We start from the raw sequence: 23,683 nt of genomic DNA, 5'->3' as shown, positions 1-23,683 counted from the left end.
GTGGGGCGGGTGAGGCCCCTCCCCTCTTCAAGGGACGCAGTTCCAGTGACTGAAAACCTCCAGAACTCAACCGCCGCCATGTTCACAGCTGCTCTCCATAAGCTCAGGCCGAATCTCACCTATTCCTGGACTTCATGGCCACGAATGCAGCCGACATTTCATACCTCACACCACTAATATACCAAGAGTAGTACACCACATTCAACGGGGTTGAAAGTAGAAGTCAACAAATCTTAGAGGGAAACACACACACACACACACACACACACACACACACACACACACACACACACACACACAAAGCTCAACGTTTAACATGTCAGTAATGTTAGAAGTAATATAAGGACTTAATGGTCCCTGGGTGAAATACAACAATCTTCACACACTTCCTCTAAGGAAACTTTTTTGGAGCATTTTCAGCAGTTTATTCATAACAATAAAAAAAGTTATTTTAGTTCTGCTTTGCGGCAGGGGTTGGGGCTTGGGATGGAAACATCCAAAATATGGTGATGAGAAGGCGTAAAGTTGGTGGGATTGGTGTTCAATATTAAATGTAATCAAATACTGTGAACTACTTTATAAAAATGAAACAAAAACAAAAAACTTCAATGGGGGAAGGGATATAGGGTAAAAAAGGGAAATACAGGTGGCAATGGTGGGGGTGGAAAGGAGGGCATTCAGGTTTACACTATGTCAGGGCTGGCTGCTCTGCTATTCTATTAAATTTGAATAAAGTAACTTTGTGAAGATTTCCTTGGCAAAAACTTAAATGGGCCAAGGCCCTGAAGTCTGAGGTACTTGGCATATTTTAGAAACTGAAGTCAGCATAGCTGGATTAGAGTAAACTAGTGAAGGAATGAGGCTGGTGTTGGGGGTATAAAGGACACCGGCTCGCATATGATGAAAAATGGGAAGCAGTTGGAGGGATCTGAACAGAAGATGGACATACTCTGATTTGTGATTTTACAGGATTACTCTGGCTACTGTGCATCACACAGACCAGCCAGTGAAAATGTATTTAAGCAGACAAGATAGGTTAATTTAATCTAGGATGAAGTGGTACAAGTGACATATGGTTAGATTCTAGATATATTTTGAAAACAAAACAGTATTTTTCCTGATGGATCAACTATGAGAAATGAAAGAAGGGGAAAAATAAACTTTTAAAAAGCCAAAACAAATGTAACATGGGAGTTACTGATATTAATGCATTAATTTTAGAATTTAAAGAGTAGTATAGAAAGTGATATTCACTGGCTCACTTCATACCAGTTTCAGAATGTAACAGGTTTAAATTTCATCTCATTCCAAAATGTCATCAGTATTTATTTCATGATTTTCTTCAAATCTTAATACTACAACACACCAGTTAGAGGTCAGTTTACAACAATCGATGTTTCTAATCAGAAAAGGCTTTATTATAAGAAACAATGCCATCACATAAAAATGCAAAAAATTGTGCAATTATGGCAAAATGTTTTAATATAGCTATACATCTGCCCCCCGTAGGACTACAGTATTTACTACATACCTGAGCACTGAACATTGAATGCCATTAAACTGATTCACAGAGGGAATCTGATTCCTTGCAGATCACATCCACTTTTTCTCATGCACCAATGAAGTAAGCTTGACGCTTAAGCATCAACTTTGTAAGAACAGTAAACAAAGATGGAAAATAAAGAATACAACTTCTACTTTCCTATACAGTTATAGCAAGTCCAGTTTCAACGTATTAAAAATACATAGGAAAGTGCTACATACATTCATCAAATGCAAAAAACAAAGTTACAGTGGGACTGGCATTTGTGTTAGACATGTATTTTAATTCTGTAGTACCCATTGTGCCTTTTGCTTATATTCTCATCACACTATGCAAATGTACCTTAAATATCTGAACATATATCCACACATATTACGAATCTTAATTTTCTAGGAACTTTTCTGAAATCATTTAAAAGTGGCAAAGTATCCCAGCTATATAATTTAAGCAAACAGTTCTTCATACAAAATTCAATATATAGTCTAGTCCTGTAGCAAATTCTAAACCTTGGCTTTGACACACTATACTTAAGTCACCCCCTCCATATAAAATGTTAGAGCAAAAGGATCAACTGTTGTGCCGATCAACCAAATCTCTACTGTAGAATTAACCACAGTATGTTGTACTTCTACAAATCATACAGCATGTGTAACTTGCTAACTCAATGTTCTAATGTCATGTTTTCAAGTAATACTTAGATCTAAATAAATATAGAAGATTGTCAAAAAGCGACAGGAAATCTTAGTTATTCAACAAAGCTTTCAAAAATAAATTACATGAACATCTTTCACAAAAGAGGAATTATTTTTTTTCTCCCCTCTGCAACACAACACTGTAATGACGCTGAAACAAAAAAGAAAATTACAGAAACATCCCTAAAACAGCATAAAGATAAAGAAACAGAAAATATGGGGAGAACAGATCACCAGTTGACAAAGTTTACAAAGAGATAATAACCACACTATCAACACCAGTAAGAAGAAACCACATATCTAGTTCTTAAGACTAGATTTTAAGCTGTTAATTCTATAAAAGCTGTCCACTTTAAATTCTGCTTCAGAAAACATTCCCTACTTAAAGAGGTCTATGACAAGAAGTTTGGAAAGTTTCTGAAAAAACGAGGTATGTGATGCAAAGAGGCAATGTTTTAAATTTGTTTCACAGTATCACATTACAATTTGTGCAAGAGTTTTAATACAAACCATGCTAGTTTCTTTTCTCTAAGAGAATCAAAATGTACCATTGAGGAGACACTCTTGGTTATACTCATATCTTTTATCAATTATCCTCGGCATAGTAAAAAATAAGTTATTAACCCAAATACTTGCCTTAGGTATCACAAATGAGTTGGTTTGAACTTCATTAACATTTCCTGATTATTAGAAATTCACCAGTAAATTATGAAAATCAGTAAGTACCTATAATGCTATGGTTCTATTCACTCTTTTCCTTATCAATCACCTTCAGCTAGGATTAGGTTGTCAACATAAAAATATTATCATTGTTAAGTGCAAAAATGAAAAAAAAATGAGGTTTGATTTGTCATATGTAATGTAAAAGCCATTAATTAGATCACTGCAGGAGTTTTGTGTTTCCGGCAAACAGAATTTTTAAAGCAGATGTAAAACTTCACATTATGCTCTGTGCAGAAGAGAAATAAGTTATTTTCATTGTACCAATAATGACTCAACAGGTAGGGGATGGGAAAGATGTGAGGAGACAAAACAGCATATGTTAGTGCAAAATGAACATAATATTCTCACCATTTGAAGAATGAATCCAGTTAGATCAGTAAGTGGCCATACCTCGCTATCACGTAAGTAAAGGACCTTGTGAAATAGCCACAGTTCATTGAGTGAAGAACTATGGCCACAAAACTAGTATTAGCATAACAATATAAAAAAGAAGTATAGGCTCTGACAATTTACATCTATCTAGCTATACACATAAACTAGCACCAGCCACCTGTGAATTTGAGCCCTTGGGGATTTTTTTTTAAATGAAACAGTGTCAGCACTTCAAAAAGTTATCAACAGAAAACTGCTACTTTAAAACCTTAGCTTAACTTAAAGCTAGAGGGGTGGAGGGGCGAGGGGCATAAGAATCAGACCAAATGTTCCTTCTGAAACTGCTTTGTTTTTCCTTTCTACCTATTCTAATAAAAGAACACATTTTAATCCAAGAACACGTGAAAACAGTACACAAATATATATATATATTTATCTCTCTATATATCTATATATTAAGAATGAGGATCTAAGTAGTGCTTCTCTATGTTAGAGAGGTCACAGCTGAAGTCCTAGTGATATTGCCTCAGATTTTTACCCGTATTTAAAATAAAAAGTCACATCAAACTAATTTGGATGTCGCTAACCAATAATACCCTAATGCTCTTCTAAGAGTGCATAGTTTTCTTCTGATAGCTCAGAGACTACTAATCACAAAATCCTAGAGTAATATGATACTTTTAAACCAGGGGAAAAATGCTGATAATTGCACTTTGTTACCTTTGCTTACTGAAAATGAAAACTTCACAAGAATGGAGAAAAAAAAATCCCTTCCTACACTGTAATCTTTAGGAGCACCCATTTCCATGTACAAACTCTCTCAGCTTTCTTAAATACTGACAGCACATCTTGCATCACTGAAGACCAAGTTTCCTCAAGTACAAGATGCCAGTGAGCAACTAAGGCCTCCTACTCGTTAAAGAACTTTCTGAAGACACTGAGGATAGAGTTTAGCAACGGCACATTCAAAATGCCGGCCCAGGTCCCAGAGACGGTCTGGGGTTTCATATACTTTCAACCACTGGTCAGCGATGTCATCATACCGGTAAAGGGAATTTTTTCTGCTGGTTCTGAAAACATGTTCCTCAACGGTCACTTGAGTAGCTCGAACAAATAAATGGAGTTTATTTTGGAAAAGTACCAGTTTAAGATAGGGATTTATGGACTCGTCACATGGAAAGTCCTTCTTGCGAGTCCATTTATTTAGCTCAATGTCATAGGCTTCTACAGTAAACATCCGCTGATGATTTCCACAGGTTCCAGCAATGTAGTAGATAGAATCCTTGTATACAGCTGCTAAGCCCTGGATTCTAGGCACAGTCATGGGGGTTAAAAAACCCCAGTAGTCTTTTTGAGGCTCATAGAAGAGGAAAAATTCTCCTAAAAGAGGTAAAAAAAAAATGCACATTTTATATCTATTTTTGGCTGTATGTTGAGAACTAAAGAAAATGCTTTCATCTATATTGGACAACTCCTTGAAAACAGTTTTTAACTAAATTAACTCTTATCTACAAATTTAACTACTAGTCATTATTTTAATTTTTCTTAAAAGATTAACAAGTTCCCAGCTTTTGCATATACACTGACTTCCCTTACTGACTTATAACAGAATTCTTGATGAGGGTAGCAATGAAAACTTTCTAAAGTGTACTACCTTATGAAGAAATCTCAATAAAGATCCTTCACAATTTCTTACAGAAGAAAAGATCAGACATAAAGTTGATTTTTCTAAAGTGTTCTTAATTACTTAAACAAATGACAAGCATTTGAGAAAGCCTTTCAAGCCAGATTCCTCTTTATGAAAAATAACTTCAGATTAAACAATGTTTATTTTACTCCTAAGTTTCTGTCAACTAATTCTTACTTTGTTTTATTGTTTACACCAATAGACAACCTTAACCTTCTAATTGAGAGCCTTATTATAATAAAGAAATAAGGCTCTATCTAGCTAAATTATTAGCTAGTAAGATCAAAATATACACAGATGAGAGTTTCATGATATTGGTTGATGTAAGCCACTGGGCCATCCTTAATAGAGTATTCTTTCCTTTTTCACCAAGTCCAACACAAATCATGCTCATGCTTCTATTTAACTAAAAGAAGGCACTGGAGAGTCCTTTTAGAGAATTAATTTTACATTGAACTTGAAACAAATGGGTTTTGGAATTTCTAGGAAATTTTAAATTCAATAAGAGATTAGAGCAAAGAACATATTTTAAAAATCCACATCAGCAGAGCTAAAACTAGTGTATCTACAGAGAAATTGCTTTTTTCTTGTTTATTCAAGAAGCACTCTGAGGAAACATTCTAGCATAAGCAAACAAACACCAAAGCATGAATAAGGATGATGGTATCAACATTCAAGCAACTAAAAATATATAAGAAACCAAACACAAGAAACACATTAGTTATTACAAATAACTAATTCTGAATTCTGGATCAAATGTTTTAGGACTTGGGCAATAGCAGACCAGGTAGTGTCACTGGGGTTTCAAACCCAGCACCACATACCAGCCCCTGAACCCTGCCAGAAGTGATCCTCGAACACAGTCAGGGGTATTTCCCGAACACTAACGGGTGTGGTTCAAAAACCCGAAAAATTATTTTAATTAAAAAACAAGTTTTAAAAGGCTGGCTTGTCTTCCTCTTCTCCCACTCCCTGCAACCAAATGTCTTACTTACTCCCCTCTACTGCTTTTAAAAATCATCTTCGCCAAAGTTCTGGTCTTCAGCCAGTAAAGAAAGTTTTTGTTTTTCTTTAAGCTAAGCAAATCAGACAGTCCCTCTTTATATCATGGTAAATAAAAAAGCTGGCACATCCAAAGTTTTCAGTGAAAAATAAATGCTTAAACTTATTGAAGGCAATGAAATCTCCATTGCAATTAAAATCTACAGAATGCAACTTCAAATTCTATGCAATTAAACTTTGTTCTTGCAATCACAGACCTTACACAGAATTCTTTTATGGATGAATAACATAATGTTAGTGAATACCTTGCTCTTATTCTTTCTCATTTTTTCAACAAAGCCAGTAAATACCATAAGAAAATACCTACATTCTTGATTCTTTAATAATGAAAAGCAAAAAACAAAAGTCATGTACTTGCTTTTTTGCTAAAATAAAGAATAACAAAGAAACAAGAAGATTTTTTTGTGTGTCTCAAAATTGGCTGTGAAATAAAAGTTCTCCCACACACTGAATTATTTTTATTGTTTTCAAAATAATCACAAGGTCAAAACACAGTAAGAGCACAATAAGCCTGCAAATCATTTTAGTAACTAAAAAATGCCTCCCATTTTTTTATTCAAAAGTCTTATTTTTTTGATATGCCCTTTAAAGAACAGATTATCCCAACAATGTGTGATAAGGAAGCCAGAGATGGGGCCAGGGAGCAACAGAGTGGCTTTGCACATAGTGGACCTGGGTTAGACAACTAGAACCCCCTACAACCCACAAGAACCAGCATCCCCTAGTGAAGAGTCAAGAGGAAGCTCTGAGCATAACCATGTGCGGCCCAAAAAACAAAAACAAGCAAACAAAATAAGCCAGAGACATTCATCAATTAGTAGGAAGAAATGCTATATTTTTTTGGTATAAGAAACCCACAGTTTGACATTTTAATTGTTTTTTTTTTGCTTTTTGGGTCATACCTGCTTATGCACAGGGGTTACTCCTGGCTTTGCACTCAGGAATTACTCCTGGCGGTATTCAGGGGACCATATGGGATGCTGGGAATCGAACCCGGGTCAGCCGTGTGCACGGGTGCAAGGCAAACGCCCTACCTGCTGTACTAGAGCTCCAGCCCAGCATTTTACTCTTCTATGAAATCACTTGATAGTTACCTTGTAAAACATAGATCTTCTCCTTGTACTCCACAGCATTATGAAATTCCATGGCAACAGGCATTGCGCAAACCGTTGTCCAACAATTCTCTCTGCTATCGTAGCACTCAACAGACTTGAGTGAGTTTCTCCCATCACCTTCATAAACACGGCCTCCTATTGCATACATTTTACTACAGCAATATACCAGTTTGCAGCCTATTCTGGCACGCAGCAAAGATGGTTTGGATAGCCACCTATTGGTGGAATGGTCATACATCCAGAAATCATTTTCTGCCTTATGGTCAATGGAAACCTCACTGCTGCTTGGCCTATACCCTCCTGCAATGTAAATGTCATTATCTGGTGACACAAGAATCCCAACTTCTCTTAGATCATTTGGCGGTTTGCATAGTTTAAACACTCTTCCTGTGACTATATCTAGACAAGGCACTGTTTGCTTCTTTCCTGAGTGTTTGTGGGCAGCATCAAAACATATGATCATTTCAGATGCAGTCATTCCAAGTCTTTGTGTACAGCCATTAGTATTGGATGGTCCCCTTTCTACATAGCTTTTGGCTATAGCCTGTGCAAACTGAGGTGGAATTGTCTCTATAAAGGTATCTTCCATCAGAGGAAAACGTATGCATTTGGCAAAAATTTCTGGAAGGTACAGTTTTCTTTCATTCTGTTCATGTTCAAACCACCTTACAATGCTTTCAAAAACATGTTCTTCTCGGTCTACATTTAAATCATCACTGTCTAGTATGCTTATCAGTTGGTCTTTCGTCAAATGGAGAAACTCCTGTTCTTTGGTGACACACAGAAACTTTTTACGAATGTATTCTTTTGATCTATCTCCAAGCTCCTGATGACCATAATGATCAGCAAATATAAAGACCCCGATAGAATTCTGAGGGTCCAAGTGACTGATCATATATTTAGCACACTGGTCCTGGATGGAAGGAATCTGGAAGATGCTAGCTGCAGTGAACAGGGCCTGAACATTGGCCTCTGTCAGAACAACTCTGGAGGTGTAGGCATAGTTCAACACTAAATCCATGGATTCAGCTTCCACACCGACTATTCGAACTTCTTTTTGAGTACTTTCTGTAAGGCCGCTAGTGAACATGGATCTATGAAGAAAAGAGTGGAAAATGTCACACGTGTACTGAAAATTAAAACCACTGTCACAAAAACTTAATAGCGCAAAGTTACCCCAAACGTAACTTTTGAAACTGAAAGAGACTGCCTAATTTGTTTTCTGTTTATTTTGAATGGAATTAAAAGTTGATGATCCACAGACTGATTCTAGTTAATCTCAAAAACCCCACTCTCGGCACCGGCTCATTGGCTGCCAACTCTGAGGAAAAGAGTAGACTGAAAGGTGAAATGAAATATTTCAGGATACCATATTTTCCATGGAGCCTTTATCCAGGTTTCTAGTCAAGTTACCTTGGGGACATTAGGACTTAAAATCTTATAGGAAAGTGACATTTTAAATCAATAGTCAGTGAAATTTAAGAATATCTATAGGGCGCTTAGGGAGATAGTTCAAAAGGACCAGTAGGCATGCAGCCTGATTTCAATCCCCTGCACTGCATGGTTCCTTGAGTGTGGTATCACCTGAAATGAGCCTAGTCAATATGTAGATAAGAGTCCCTGAGCACTACTAGATGCGGTCCCAAAACTGAGACAAGACCACAAAATATACAAAAAGATACCTATATACTGCCAAAAGAGATAGTCTACCAGAACTTTTAATGACCAATGAAACTTTTTTGATTTTTGTTGCTGTTGGGGCCACACCCAGCAGTACTCAAGACTTAATCCTGGCTCTGTGCTCAGTGATCATTACTCCTGGGGATCACTCCTGGCAGTGCTCCAGGATTTGGGCTGCTGGGGATTAAATCTGGGTCAGCTGCATGCATGGCAAGCACCCTACCCACTGTACTAGCTCTCAACTTTATAAGACAACTTGTATTCAAAATGACAGGCTGCATCAAGGTGGCCTCAGATCTTTTATAAACAATAAAACAAGTAAATTTGAATAATCAAACAATTTAAAAGTTCTAAATAAATCCTGGGCATATACTGTAAAACATGGTGATGCAGTTACCAATACAGAATTGCATATCTGATTTCTTCTTTGGTTTGGCTTTGGTTATGGAGTCACACCTGGTACTGTTTAGGGCTTACCTGGTTTTGTGATCAGGAGTCACTCCAGGCAGTGCTCAGGGAACCTCATTAGGTGCCAGGATTAAACCAGACTCAGCTACATGCAAGGCAAATGCCATAACACATGTCTATCTCTCAAGCCCAGCATTACATATTTAAAAATTATTAAACAGTAGATCTTAAAAGTTCTCAACACCAGAAAAAAAAATCTTAAGTATGTATGGTGAATTAACTTACACAGTGATAAAATTCTGCTGCTGAGACCAAGTATTTTTGAAATTAAAATATCTTGTGCACTTATGAAATATCATTGGCCCAAACATTAAGTAGTCAAAACCTAAATGTCTGCTTATGATTTACAAACATTTGCTTTTTATCCTCTCCTCTTTCAAAGTTCCTTTCTATGTTGCTCTTAAAATTAAATAAAAAGAAGGGCTGGAGAGATAGTACTGGGGTTAAGTCACTCGACTAGTATACAGCTGACCCCAATTTGCTCCTCTGCACTTTACATGGTTCTCTGAGTACAAAACCGTGAGTACAAAACTATGCCCCCCAAATTAACTTTTAAAATGAAATAAACTTTTTAAAATACCTTGAAAAACTAAGAGCTACGTTCAAAACTATTGATTCCATATCTATTGAAGAAATTAACCATTATTAATGATAAAATTGATTAAACATATATTTAAGCACTACATTTTAGAAAACATATGCAAATATTGCCAGTAAAAGATCTCTAAAATATTGCCAAACACAAGGGCCAAAAGATAGTACAACGGGAAGAGTGCTTGCTTTGTACACAGTTGACCCAGTTTCGATCCCTGGCATCCCTTACAGTCCCTGAGCCCACCAGGAGTGATTCCTTAGTGCAGAACCAGTACTGAGCACTCCTGGAAAAAAAGAAATTATTTCTAGTCACTTCTGATGTTTCCATCAAACACAAAACACTTTTAAATGAAGTATGAGGATATTGGAGGTCTATCAGACTACAAATTGCTTCACGGATTAATAATCCTTGAGTTCTAATTTCACTTCTATAGTATAAATACTAAGTTTAATATATTTATTGTAATAAATATATTATAAATATGGTATCATTTACAGTATTCTAGTATTATGGTGAGGTAGGTTCATTTCTTTTTTAATCACTGAAAACTAAGTGATCCAATGTAGAGTTAGTTATCAATGCAGGTGGTAAAATTCTTAGTTATACAAGCCACCAATTAAAAAGAAAAATAAAGCCCTTCATTAGGCAGAGATTAACTCCCAAAGGAGAGCATTACCACATAACCCTTTATCATGGGAACTACCACTGATTTGAACAGAATGGTCTCAGACACAGGAGCAGCGCAACAACCGATGAGCTTCCTCTGGGGCTCTTTCTGCAGACGACAGGAGGTGGGAACACTTCCTCACACAAACGCTAGAGCAGCAAACATTTTGGATAATCACACAAAATTTAATTCTGCCAAGCTACTGGAATCACGAAACAACCATGCCAAGTTTCAGGAAGTTCTAATGCTTCCACCAGTGATGCAAGACTTAGAAACTATTAAGTAGGATTTTCTAGGTCTCACATAAGAAATGGCACTAGAACCATGAAACTACTGTACAAAACCTCCTGCAAGAAATAACCAAATTCTTCAGTTTTCTAAGCAAATGCGTTCATTTGAATTCTTATCTTATATTTAGAAATTTTCAAAGGATTTCCTTAACTTGTTGGTAAATAAGATAACCTCAAAAAAAACAATAATATTCTATTTTATTTTTTTAAAGATGATTGTCCATGGTCTTCAAACCTTTTGACATTTAAATGATTAACATTTAGAATATAAAATTTCATTGAGACATACACATTCCAATTTGAAATTCCAGTATTTTTTTTCACTATGAATATCTAATTTATACTAAAAAATTCATAAACTTAAAAGAGGCTCCACTCTTGTTCCTTAAATTATACACTGACTTAGAAATCTATCTCTTAAATAAAATCCAGCCTTTGTCATATACTATTGAGATCGCTTATTTAGACAGGTCACTTAACCTCTCTGAACCTCAGTTTATTATACATAAAATAGAAAAGTCTGTGCAAATAATGTAGATGAAAAATTATTTAAATTAATATTTGTGAGGTATGCTTAGCTTAAAACTCAGTAAGCAGTAACTGACATATATTTAATTGCATAAATCACCGAATCATATCTAACAGACAGTCTGAATAGATGTATTGCACCAGGATTTTCCAGTAGCAGGCCAAACATCATACCATCTGTGTATGAGCTTCTTCTTTTTACTTTTCAATTCACTACCTCTTGATGATTAATACTTAATAGTCCAATGACCTACCCTAGGCTAGTCCAAATGGTTATATAACAGGCATCAGACTATATTTAACCCAGTATTCAGAGAAAGAGGAACCAGAAACTACTGTCTGAAACATACACTTTTCTAGGCCCTAAAGGTAAGCACCTGCAAAAGTAAAAAAGCACCTTTACAGTGTCTGAGAAAAAATATTTCACTGTCATTCATACAGCATTTTTGAATATGGAAAAACTTAAAAAGTGAGCTCCTGACACAAAAAAAGTTAAACTCATGTTTTTATCACTGATCTTAAGAGTATTTATTTTTTACACCAAAAATTTTATAAATCAAAGTTCTAAATTGTACTTTTCAAGGTTTTATCACATACACCCAGATTAAAAAAAAAATAAATGAAAACTTGACTTGAAAAACACTCCGGAAAATCTTGGAAAGAATCAATGCTTGAAGCATAAAGCACATTGCCTGAAGCATAAAGCACATAGAAACTGTATTTTATTCCTCTTTAGTTCATTGTTTTTAGTGCTCCCCCCCCCATTAAAAATAAATAACTTTATTCAATGGTAATGCGTTTTTAAAGAACATAATAATGTTTTACACTCAAAGAGATAAAAGAAAATCATAGTAAACTTGGGGAACAACTTCCAAACCAGTACTGTGTGGTAAAATTGTGACAAAAATGCTCTCTCTGGCCTGTCCAGTGCGGCATCCACTATCTGCATGTGACTCTTCAAGCCTTTAAATGTGGCTAATACAGCAGTATGGCTGAAAATTAGTTTTTTATTGATTTTGGGTGGAGGTAGGGGCAGGAAGAGGGGTTATCTGAATGGTGACGGGGCTTCAGCAGGTGGGAGAACGCACGGCAGCCCTTGGGTATCTTCCAGCGCCCATTCATTTCATTTTATTGGCTTTTAAGTTTTTGGGTTTTTTGCTTTTGGAGTCACACCTGGCGATGCACAGGGGCTACTCCTGGCTCTGCACTCAGGAATGACTCCTGGAGGTGCTCGGGGAACCATATGGGATGCTGGGATTCGAACTCGGGTTGGCCGTGTTCAAGGCAAACACCCTACCCGCTCTATGCTATCGCTCCAGCCCCCATTCATTTCATTTTAAACAACTGAAATTTAAGAGGCCACAAGTGGCTAGTGGCTGCCATAGAGGATTAAGAGAACTCTCAGTGTTATGATCCTTTACTTACAACAAAGGAGCACAGATTGACCAACTTAAAAGCTGGCTAGTGCTCGGGAACCGACCCTACCCTAAGACGAGGACTAGTAAAAAGGGCTCATCTCCTTTCAGAAGCAAACCCATTGGCTGCGTTGCTTTGTCATAGCCTAACCCAGCTCCACGGGGAAGGAGGAGCCCCGTGCGGAAATGGACAAGCCTGTCTGTGACCGTCGTACCTGAAGTAGGGGCTGATGGCAGCAAGAACGTTTCTGTGACAGGAGAATGTTTTCCCGTGATCCACCTCCACCACAATGTCTGTCAACTGCCCTTCGTCGTACATTGCCTTGAGTTGCTTGAGAATACTGCACGCGTGCAAGGGGTCCATGGCATCGCCGGCCGCTTCCGAAGACGAAATCCCATTCAGCGTGGGGGACGATTTGCTTATATCTGGGAGGAAAAGCGTAACAACCACAAGAAGTTCCGAGCCAGTCAGGGCGGCGCGGCCGTGTGCGTGCGTGTGCAAGTGTGTGTGTGGGGTGGGGGGGCGTGCGTGTGTGTGCGCGCGCGTCCTTATGCGTGTGTTGAGAGTGTGTGCGTGTGCGTGTGTGTGCGTGCGCGTGTGCATATGCGCGTGTATTGGGAGTGCGTGTGCGTCTGTGTGTATGTATGTTTCACTTGGCTCCGCTTCTCCCCGCCCCACCCCTCCCCCCACGAAGGGGAGGGAAAAAAAATACGTAATTTTCTCTATCTGCACACAGGGCCCGCGAACGGGAGCGAGGTCAGCCCCGGCGAGCCGGGGGAGCGAGCCGGCGAGCCGCGAAGCCATCCCGACCCCGTCCGCGCTGCCGGAGCCAGGCGAGCCCGAAGCCCCGCGCTCGCCCGCCGGGGAAGCGTGCGCCGCGCGGGCGAGGCGGCGGCGGCGGCGGCGGCTTGGCCGAGCGGCGCGGAGGTCCCCGCCGAGGGCCGAGGGCAGGAGCCGCCCCGGGGAGCGCCCGGGGGCTGGCGGCGGCCCCCGACTGGCTCCCCAGCCGCTCCCGAACCGGCTGAGCGGAGACGGGTACCCGGCCTCCCTCCCCATCCCCGTGCAACTGCACCGCCCACCGCCCGCCGCGCCAGCCAGCCGCCTTCCCCCGCATCCCTCCCTACCTCTCTCCATCCTTCGCCCCGGCTCCGCGCCGCCACCCCGCAGCTCGCAGCCGGAGCCTGGCCCACGGCCCACCCCCCCGCCCCGCCGCTCCAACCACGGCCAGACCCACCTGCCGACGCGGCCATTTCTCCACGGGGCCCGGGCTCTAGCTATTTAAAGAGGAAATGTCATTTAGCTTCTCTCGCTCCCGGGTTCCGGCTCTTCTAAGCGTCCTCTGCCCAATAAGGTGGCCTATGCATTAGGCTCCGCCCCCCGCCTGCGGATCCCGGGCGCCAATTGGCCCCGGTGTGCGCACCGGCGCCTCGGGAAATGTAGTTTTATTGCCCCCGCTCCCGCGTGGTGCGGCTCGGGCGGAGGCCCAAGCAGGGGGCTGCTATTGGCTGGCCGGCGCGGGGGCGGGGCGCGGGGGGCCCGCCAGCCTGTGTCCGCGGGGCGCGCGCTGCCTGCCGGAAGAGGTAGTTTTCTGGCAGAGCCGAGCTGTCATTCTCAGGGGCGCGGGGAGGGAAAGCTCTCGGAGGGCGAATCTCCCCATTTTAGGCCTTTTTCCAGGTTCTCGGGCGCGTGTCTTTTGTTGTTTGTTTTTTAACGGCATTTGGGTTTGCTGTTTCACCTGGGACTTGCGTCGCCACGCCTCCTGTCGTGACAGGAGTTGCTGGTGCGAGAGGGCCGTGGAAGCAGAGAATGGGGGAATAGACGAGAGGGCTGTTTTCCAGAGGCGAGGGAAGTCTGACACCGCGCCCCGAAGAGAAATACCGGGAGGCCGGGAAGCAAAGCCACCCCTGCCGAGTCACCTGTGACTCCCGACTGAAACAGCGCGCCTGGGCCAAGGGCTCTGGTTCCCACAGGTTGACTGGGTCTGGTGACAACCGCTGCCCGGGACCGTCCCACCCACTAGAGCCTTGCCTCTGCGCCCACAACCCGAGGACACGTGTTTCCCTTCTCGGAGGAGCGGATTTCAAGCCGCTTTCCTATTTTGCCCCTGGGAAAAGGAGGGGTTAAGACACGAAGTTATCTGGGGTCTCCTGTGAAGGGACATTGGGGGATGCCCTGAGCCTGGAGCCCCAGAAAATCACCCAAGCGTCGCTTTTTGCTCACTAAACTTGGCATCTTAGATAAGACCCTTTAATTCTTGAGCACTTGCATTCTTAGCCCGTCACTCGTCAATCACAGTTCCTCTTTTATCTGCGCCACGCTACGAGGCTTTTGAAAGTGAACAGAAATTTTGCTGTTGAACGTGCTTTACAATTACCTTGTTGTAGCATCTAGCAGGGTGCCTGGCACATTATAGATAATATTTTTAAAATCAATCTAAGGCACCAATGCGCTAATGATTGAAATGCTGGAACCTTGAAATAAATGAAAGGTAGTATCAGTTAAAGAGAATATTTTTTACTGGAGATATAGTTAATCTGTGCAAATAGCTTTTTTTAACAACGATAAATTAAAGTAGTTGGTTTTCTTGATTGAAAATCTTGGAATTAATTGAGATGGGGAAGAGAAATGGTAATGAAAAACAATCCAATTCTGTCCCCTATATCTACTGAAAAATTTAGAGCTCAAAATACTCTAATTTGCATGTAAGTTAGAAAATTGGAATTTACTACGTCCTGGGATAGATGCAAAATATATGTCCTAGAATTCTTCTATATCAAAGCCACTGTCTGCATAGGTCTCCCTATTTGAAATTGAATTAACTTTCATTATTCATCATTTTACATCTCTATTTTTATTAACTCAAAGTTTTTGCTATTTTATAAAATACTAGGTGACTTGCTGAAAATAATACAATATTAAGGGTGGAAAAGGCAACAACTTTAAGAGTTGCCAGAAATAGCAAATAAAAATATAGGCTCTGCATTGTTTGGGGCATACTTAAAGAAAATATCATTTGTTGTTTATCTGAAATTAAAATTTAAATGGGCACTTCTATATTTTATTTGGCAGCCATTTCAAACCTATTAAAATGGGTTTCTTTTATTGCTTGCATTGTTTTTTTCTTTTTATCATAGCTACCCATCTCAGTCTTAAGAAATTTGGCTGATTTTCTTTTTCACTTAATTCTTACCTAATTAGCTGGGTGGCAATATCATTTAATTAACTAAATAAAAAGATTTATGATTTTTTGGATACACAAAATTTTCTGAATTTGGGGGTAGGAATATTACAAAGCCTAAAGAACCTGAATAAAAATAGCAAAGCAAAGATATTTACAAGGTTGTTGTCACTGTAAACTCTATTAAACTGGGAAGAAGGCATTACATAGTAAAAATTTCATCATTAGAAATACATTTTTAAAGAACAATAAATAGAGGGATATAAAATTTGAGTCAATAGTTTCAACTATTCTTTCCCAACTATCCTTAAGAAAACAAGGGAGATATTGTTTCCCGGTTGATGTTAAATAGACAAAGCTTTGTTTTCAAATCACTCAAGTTTGATATTTAGTAAGAACTTATTGCTGATCTAGAAAAACAGCGAGGAGAATAAACTAGTTTTATTCTTAATGTATCAAATAGTATAAAGTTCTCTGGAACAGTTTTCTCATATATTTAGAGTTTAAAGGTGAAATTTAGAAAGAAATAAAATTGAAAAAGAAAGCAAAATGTTGAAAGACTTGTCTTTAGTTCAAATTACACATTTAGCTACCATACTCCTTTCATTTTCATAGAAAACAGAGCAAAAGAAAGTTGCTATGATTATGGTTATTTGAAGGCAGAGTTTTTTATTTGGGGCCATACCCAGCTGTGCTCAGGGCTTACTCCTGACTTTGTGCTCAGGAATCACCCTTGGCTGGGCTTAGAGGACCATATGTGGTGCCATCAGTTAACTGCATGCAAGACAAGTGTCTTACCCACAGTACACTCTCTCTGTGTCTCTGTGACTCTGTGTCTGTCTGTGCCTGTCTGTGCCTGTTTGTGCCTGTCTGTTTGTCTGTCTGTTTCTCTCTCTCTCTCTCTCTCTCTCTCTCTCTCTCTCTCTCTCTCTCTCTCTCTCTCTCTCCTCCTCTCTCTCTCTCTCTCTCCCACACATACACAAATACACACACACACACACACACACAAGTAAAGAAACCTTTATGTATAAAATCCAGGGGAAGAAACAGACATTATGAAAAACAGGATTATAACTTCAGAAAATTTAAAAATTATAGACAACTGGAGGCTTTTATTTTGTTTTCTACTTTCACTTTAGAGAATGACTTTTAGCAATTATTTGCTGTGCTCAGGCCACTGTCAATAATATTACACAACAGGAGAATGATAGCAACTCCGATGAAGAAGGTGTAAACGAAAACAGAACTTCCCTTCGCAAATCAATTCTGCCTTTTTCCAATTTCCCTTTTCAGTATTGTTTGAGGCTGTGAAATTGACAACAGCTACATCAACTGAAAATAAGAAGAGAATGTCAGTGATTCTTACCTTTTAGCCAATGACACCCTTATATGTTTATCCTTCTCAGGTTGCAGATACAACAAAATGTGACATTGTTTCTAAAAACGTTTCTAAAAACATAAAGTACATATAACCTAGCTTATTTCAAACATAAAATATTGAATAGCTATTAACATCAGTTCTATTAGTTGACTATCACTGGCCTATGTGTTATTTTAAGTTTTATTCCTTTTGAGTTTATTCTAGAATTCAACATGGTAATAACTAGAAGAATACATTTTGTGAATCATGAATTTTATTTTTCTAGGGAGCACTAAATTATATTAATTTGCCTTTGAAGTGTCTGGAATTTAGCACTTGCATTTTAAAAATAGAAATGTAAAACTAGTGGCAGGGATATTAAATTCCTCAAAAATTATTTACCTCCTGCCTCTTCCAGAAATCTGCATTCTAGGCCAGTGCTCTACAAAACAAGGTTCCTGATGCTAAAACCATTAGATATAGATTGAAAAGATATAGCAATAGAAATTTAATGTGTTTATTCAAAATTCATTTTGAAATTCGTCCCCACTGCCCGTAAGAGGAGGTAGGAATTGTAGGTGATGATTGAGTTTAAGGATGCCTTTCTCTGAATGGGGCTTGTGCTTAATAAATTAACTCCCAGAGAAATTCTACCATGTATGAATACTGAAGACAAACTTCTATGAACCAGAAAGTAGGTCCACATCAAATCTTCCAGCTCCTTGTATATTAATACAGACAGAATAGACTCTTAAACTCTCAGAGAAAGGCCAGGTATGTGTGGGAGGGAAGGAGGGTCAGAGTGAGCCAGGGCAGGAGAGGAGAGGAAAAGGAAGGAGGGGAGAGGAGGAAAGGGGAGGGGAGAGGAGGGGAAGAATATAACATATTCTGATGAAAATTAACCTAAAAAGTGATGGCTGAAGGCAAGCACTAGTTAGCATAAAACAAGTATTTCAGGGATGGGGAGATAGCGCATGGGTTAGGGAATATGCAGGTGTTCAACTCCTGTTTGATCCACAGCACCACATAGACCCCTCCACAGCACAGTCACCTATGGTCCCAGTGTCGCCTGAATACTGCCAGGGTAGCCCTGGTGATCACAGGTGCCACAGAGTTTCATCAATACCACATTCTCGGGCCCCAGCATTCAACTGTTCAGTAAGTTGGCTGAGAATCTCTAGGCATCTACCCCACCTTCTGAGCATCCTCCAAATATTTCAATCAATTAGTGTGGAGGATTTCAGAAGAGCTAGATTCAGTTCAGCTAGTATAGGAGTGGAGACTTCAGAGAATACAACAAGCAAGTTTTCACACAAGTGATAAAATCCACTCTTACTGCTTGTATTATCTTGGCTTGACCTACAAGATAACACATTAACTTGTTCTTATATTAATATTAATAGAACTTAATTCAGCAATTAAGCAAAGACATGGGGTTCTTGGCGAAGTATTATCTACTTTTTTCCCTTAATGCCACATTTTAATTGAATTTTCTAAGAATTAGGTAAGAGATAAGACCTGGAGAAATAGGAAAGGGTTTAAAGCACTTACCTTACACGAGGATGGTCCTTTTTGATCTCCAGTACTCTATCTGGTACCCCAAACATCAGAAGTGATCTTTGAGCACAGAGCCAATAGTAATCCTTAAGTACTTCTTGGTATGATCACCTTTTGCCCACCACCCATCCACCCCAAAAGGATGAGAAAACCCAAGTCTGAACAATTTAATTTAATGAACTTACCATAGTCATGTAGAGATCTTTAACTCTAGATGGATAATACTTTGATTACAATAAGTAAAAGTCCTGAAAATAAAACAATTTTGAAGAATAGGTGCTGTCTGATCATTTTTATTTTAAAAAAATTTTGTTTTCAATTTTTATTTAGGCATTGTGATGTACAATACTTTCAATAGAGTTTTGTGCATATTTCAACACTATACCTACTACAGGGGTGTCGCACCCCTCTAAGAGTGTTTCAGAGTCACCTCTCAAATCACCCCCCTGGGAAATACAATTCTGTAGGCTTACTCTCAGGTTTTGTTACCACTCATTATACTTTAATTCTTTAAATAAACTGTCACTGTCACTGTCATCCCGTTGCTCATCGATTTGCTCAGTAACGTTTCCATTGTCAGACTTGCTACTGTTTTTGACATATGGAGAATGCCACAGGTAGCTCGCCAGGCTCTGCAGTGTGGGCTTGCCAGGCTTGCCGAGAGGGGCAGAGGAATTGAACCCGGGTCGGCTGCATGCAAGGCAAACGCCCTACCGCTGTGTTATCACTCCAGCCCCTCCAAATAAACATTCTTGTAAAAAGAAGACCTTTATATATAAAGACCGTGTATAAAGAAGCACACCACACAAATGTCAGGAATATTTAATTCTTATTTCTGGTAGTTAGCGCTCAGGGTTTCCTCATGTCACTATTGGCATTTGCAGTATTATTTTTTCCTAGGGCGTGGGGGCTGACCTATGCATTTACAAGTATTTTGCAGCATCTCTAGCTGCTATCCACTCCCAAGTAGCATTGCCCACAAAGAAGTGACAATAAAATAATGTCTCCAGAGATTGAGACAATTTTCTTTTAGGAAGATAATTGTCACCAATTGAGACCACCACTCTACGACTTACTCCTTTCTGTTCCGGATTTCTGTGTGTCCTGGGTTTCCACGTTGTTAAAAAGCACAGGTGCAGTTTCCATAAATATACTTTTAAAAAAATCAAAATCTTCTAAGTGTCTACTGTTCTGTTGAATTAAACATAGTTCTCATAAATCATATTTTTGGTTCATAAGCACCATTTCTTACATAACAAGTTTCTTTTAAGTCTCTTGCTTGTTCATTTTCCATCAAATACTATTGATTTACCATTCATGTGATAAGATTTGGGGAGTATTGTTTCAAATCTCTATATGTATATTTCTCAACACACCTGCCACTAAAACTCCAGAGAAAGTATATTGGGTCCCCTTATGCCATTCCCTTCAACCTAACTCTTTCTCCCCGATAATCTTCATATTTTTCACGTGTTTTTTGTTTAATTTTGTACATTTTTGGGTTTGGTTATTAATACTCCAAGTATGAATGAGACTTTCTCCCCTTTTTCAGCTACTGACGTTAAGTGGAACATTCCAGTGTTCCACTATAAATGGTTGTCTTGATATCTGACAAGAGTTTCTAGTATTCATATTATAGATGATTCCACATCTATAATTTAACCAGTCAGCCAGTTGGTGTCTTTGATTGGTTAACTCAGAGCATTCACATTGAGGATTATTATTGACATAGAAAAGCTCAATTACTATTCTTCTATCAATTGCTTTCTGGCTTGATATATTTTACGTTTCCACAAGTTTCTGCCTAATCATTTGGATAGTTTTTACTGGTGATCTCTCAACTTTTTCAATTTTATTCTGTCTCTGTCCCACATTTTTTGTTATGTGATTTTTTTAATTTTTTTTTTTTTTGCTTTTTGGGTCACACCCAGCGATGCTCAGGGGTTACTCCTGGCTTTGCACTCAGGAATTACTCCTGGCAATGCTTGGGGGACCATATGGGATGCTGGGGATCGAACCCGGGTCGGCCGCGTGCAAGGCAAACGCCCTACCCGCTGTGATATCGCTCTGGCCCCGTTATGTGATTTTAATGATGTTTGAATTAATATCTAAAATACTCTGTGTGTGTGCCTGCACATGTGTGTATGTGTGGGTGCATGTGGGTGTGTGTGTGCACAGGCTCTAGTCTGTCTTTAGAATTAACAGATTCTTTTCCATTCTTCCTAGCCTTTTACTTTTTGTTGTTTTCTCTTCTGAAGCTACACCAGAAGCTGAGGAAACAGAGGCGGGGCGGGGCGGGTGTTAAGGGAGGAAGGGAGAGAATGCAACAAAGTGTTTATTAAAAGCAAGAATACAGTCCAAGAGATACCTTGAAGGGCAAGAGCATATAGTGTGCATGCAGAAGATCCAGGTTTGATTCCTGGCACAGTATGGACCCCTAAACATTGGCTGGAGCAACCTACCAAGCACAAAGGTGGGGATATTTCTTACGCATGATCAGTAGTGGTTTCAATTTTGCTTTTGAGAAATAATAGGTGAAAACTTCCAAAAATATAAAAATTAACCATAGAAATGCAGTAATTCAAAGGAACATCCAAATTTTCTGTGGGGTCGGGATGAATCACATCCAGCCATGTTCAGGAGCTATTCTTGGCTCCCTGCTAGAAAATAACTTCTGGTGGTGCTCAGGGAATCATATATGGTTCCAGGGACCAAAGCAACTATATGCAAAGAATTTGACTTACTTCCTATACTGTATCTGTTCCCTACAAACCCATTTTTTTAAATTTAAAAATACATATACAAACACATTATTATTAAATTTTAAAAATTTAATACTGCTAAGGAAAAATACGTAACATGTAAAGGACTCCCAGAAGCTATATTATCAATGTTTCAGCAGAAACCATAAGGTACAAGAACATGGAATAACAATCTTGAAATTCTCATAATTACAAAAAATAAAAACTTTCAGCCACTATGTGAAAAAATATTACAGTGGGTAAGGCACTTACCATTCATGTGCCTAATCTGGTTTAATCACCAGCATCACATATGGTCCTCTGAGCACCCCCAGGAGTAATTCCAGAGTGCAGAGCCAGGAATAACTCATTAGCATTGTCATGTGTGACCAAAACCTAAAATAATAATAATAATAATAATAGAAAAACAATTCATTTCTTTTTTGAAATTTTATTTTATTTTTACAAAGTAGTTCACAATATTCAAACACCTTCCCACCACCATATTTCAAATGTTTCTATCTCAAACTCCAACCCCTGCCCCAAAGCAAAACCGAAAACTTTATTTTGTGCTGTTTGTTATATGAAAAAAACCACTGAAAATAATCCAAAAATGCTTCCTTAGAGGAAAGTGTGTGAAGATTGTTATATTTCACCCTGGGGCTATTAAGCCCTTTTGTAAGAGATTATTAACATGTTAGTAATCTCTTACTAACATGTAACATATAACTAAGTGCATATATGTGTATATCTGTATATATACACATATATGTGAAAATATATTTTCCTCTAGGATTCATTGCCTTCTACTTTAAACCCCACCAAATGTGGTGCTCCACTCTTGAAATATCAGTGGTGTGAGGTCTGAGATGTCACAAGGCAGCAAATGTGGCCACATGGTCCAGGAATAGTTTCATTCATCAGTGAGGCTCAGTCCAAGCATGTGGAGAGTGGCCATGAGCATGGCAGCAGTTGAATTCTGGAAGATTTTGGTGACAGGGATAGGTACCTTGGGGCAGGGAGGAGCCTCACCCCTCCCCCCCCCCCGCAGGGTGCCCTGAATGAAACAGCCTAGCACAGGGTCCCTTAAGTGAACAAAAGTTAATAGAGTTAGACACTATCACGTTGCTTTGCAGCAAATGCTGAAAGGAGTTCTCTTACAGAAAGTATGCTGCTCTCTTCACACACGTTCTCCTCTCCCACCATCATCCACTTCTCACACAGCATTATAACAGATTTAACGTGGACATTTATGTATGTATTTGCTCTGGTAACATTTTTATCAATGTTTTATGGATGCTTATTATTTGTATAATATGATTTGACTATGGATTTCATACTGTTCTTAATTGTTTTATTCAGTTCTACTGTTAAAGTCTAAGTATGTTGACTATGTATCCATCTGTTATGCTATTTTTCCTCTTTATCTTTTCTGGTAGGGCATTTGCCTTGTATGCGGCCAAGCCGGGTTCAATTCCTCCATCCCTCTTAGAGAGCCTGGTAAGCTACGGAGAGTATCCCGCCCACACGGCAGAGCCTGGCAAGCTACCCATAGCATATTCGATATGTGAAAAAAAATAACAAGAAGTCTCACGATGAAGATGTTACTGGTGCCTGCTCAAGTAAATCGATGAACAACGGGACAGCAATGACAGTGACAGTGACAGGATTGAATAAGTGTTCACAAAATTAACTACATAAATGAATATATCAAATGGTAAGTGGGTATAGTAGACAGAATAGTAGCTGATCAAAGATGCCCATGTTCTAATTCCCAGAATTGTGAACATTTTCTTATATAGTGAAAAAGACTTTGCAGACTATATGTGTGTGTGGTAGGAGAAGCGGGGGTTGGGCCACACCCAGCAGTACCCAGGGATTACTCCTGCTCTGCACTCAAGAATCACTCCTGGAAGTGCTCGTGGGATTATATGTGATGCTAAGAGTAGAACTCAGGTTGGCTGCATGCAAGGCAAACACCCTAACCACTGATTAAAGATGGAGAGACA

General features: G+C 39.2%; 1 protein-coding gene across 2 annotated transcripts; it reads right to left on the bottom strand.

Annotated features, from left to right (window-relative positions):
• Positions 1-1,392: 1,392 nt before the first annotated feature.
• Positions 1,393-14,170, bottom strand: KBTBD8 (kelch repeat and BTB domain containing 8). Of its 2 annotated transcripts, none has more exons than XM_055135270.1 (4): positions 14,073-14,170; positions 13,053-13,263; positions 7,174-8,288; positions 1,393-4,710 (listed from the first exon to the last, which is right to left on the bottom strand). In XM_055135270.1, the coding sequence occupies exons 1-4, from the start codon at positions 14,086-14,088 to the stop codon at positions 4,247-4,249; spliced, it is 1,806 nt and encodes a 601-aa protein (XP_054991245.1). In that variant the 5' UTR covers positions 14,089-14,170; the 3' UTR covers positions 1,393-4,246. The 2 variants fall into 2 exon arrangements, with proteins under 2 accessions (XP_054991245.1, XP_054991246.1); XM_055135271.1 differs by lacking the exon at positions 14,073-14,170 and adding an exon at positions 13,963-14,010.
• Positions 14,171-23,683: the final 9,513 nt, after the last annotated feature.

This window comes from Sorex araneus, chromosome 4 (genome assembly GCF_027595985.1).
Source record: "Sorex araneus isolate mSorAra2 chromosome 4, mSorAra2.pri, whole genome shotgun sequence".
Lineage (NCBI taxonomy): Eukaryota > Metazoa > Chordata > Mammalia > Eulipotyphla > Soricidae > Sorex > Sorex araneus.
This window is presented reverse-complemented; position numbering and strand designations above follow the sequence as displayed.

Excerpts from the sequence above, each read along its gene's own strand:
- KBTBD8 (XM_055135270.1), bottom strand. Across the intron at positions 8,289-13,052 it reads GCCATCAGCCCCTACTTCAG|ATCCATGTTCACTAGCGGCC; the intron begins GTACGACGGTCA and ends TTTTCTTCATAG. Across the intron at positions 4,711-7,173 it reads GAAGATCTATGTTTTACAAG|GAGAATTTTTCCTCTTCTAT; the intron begins GTAACTATCAAG and ends TACCTCTTTTAG.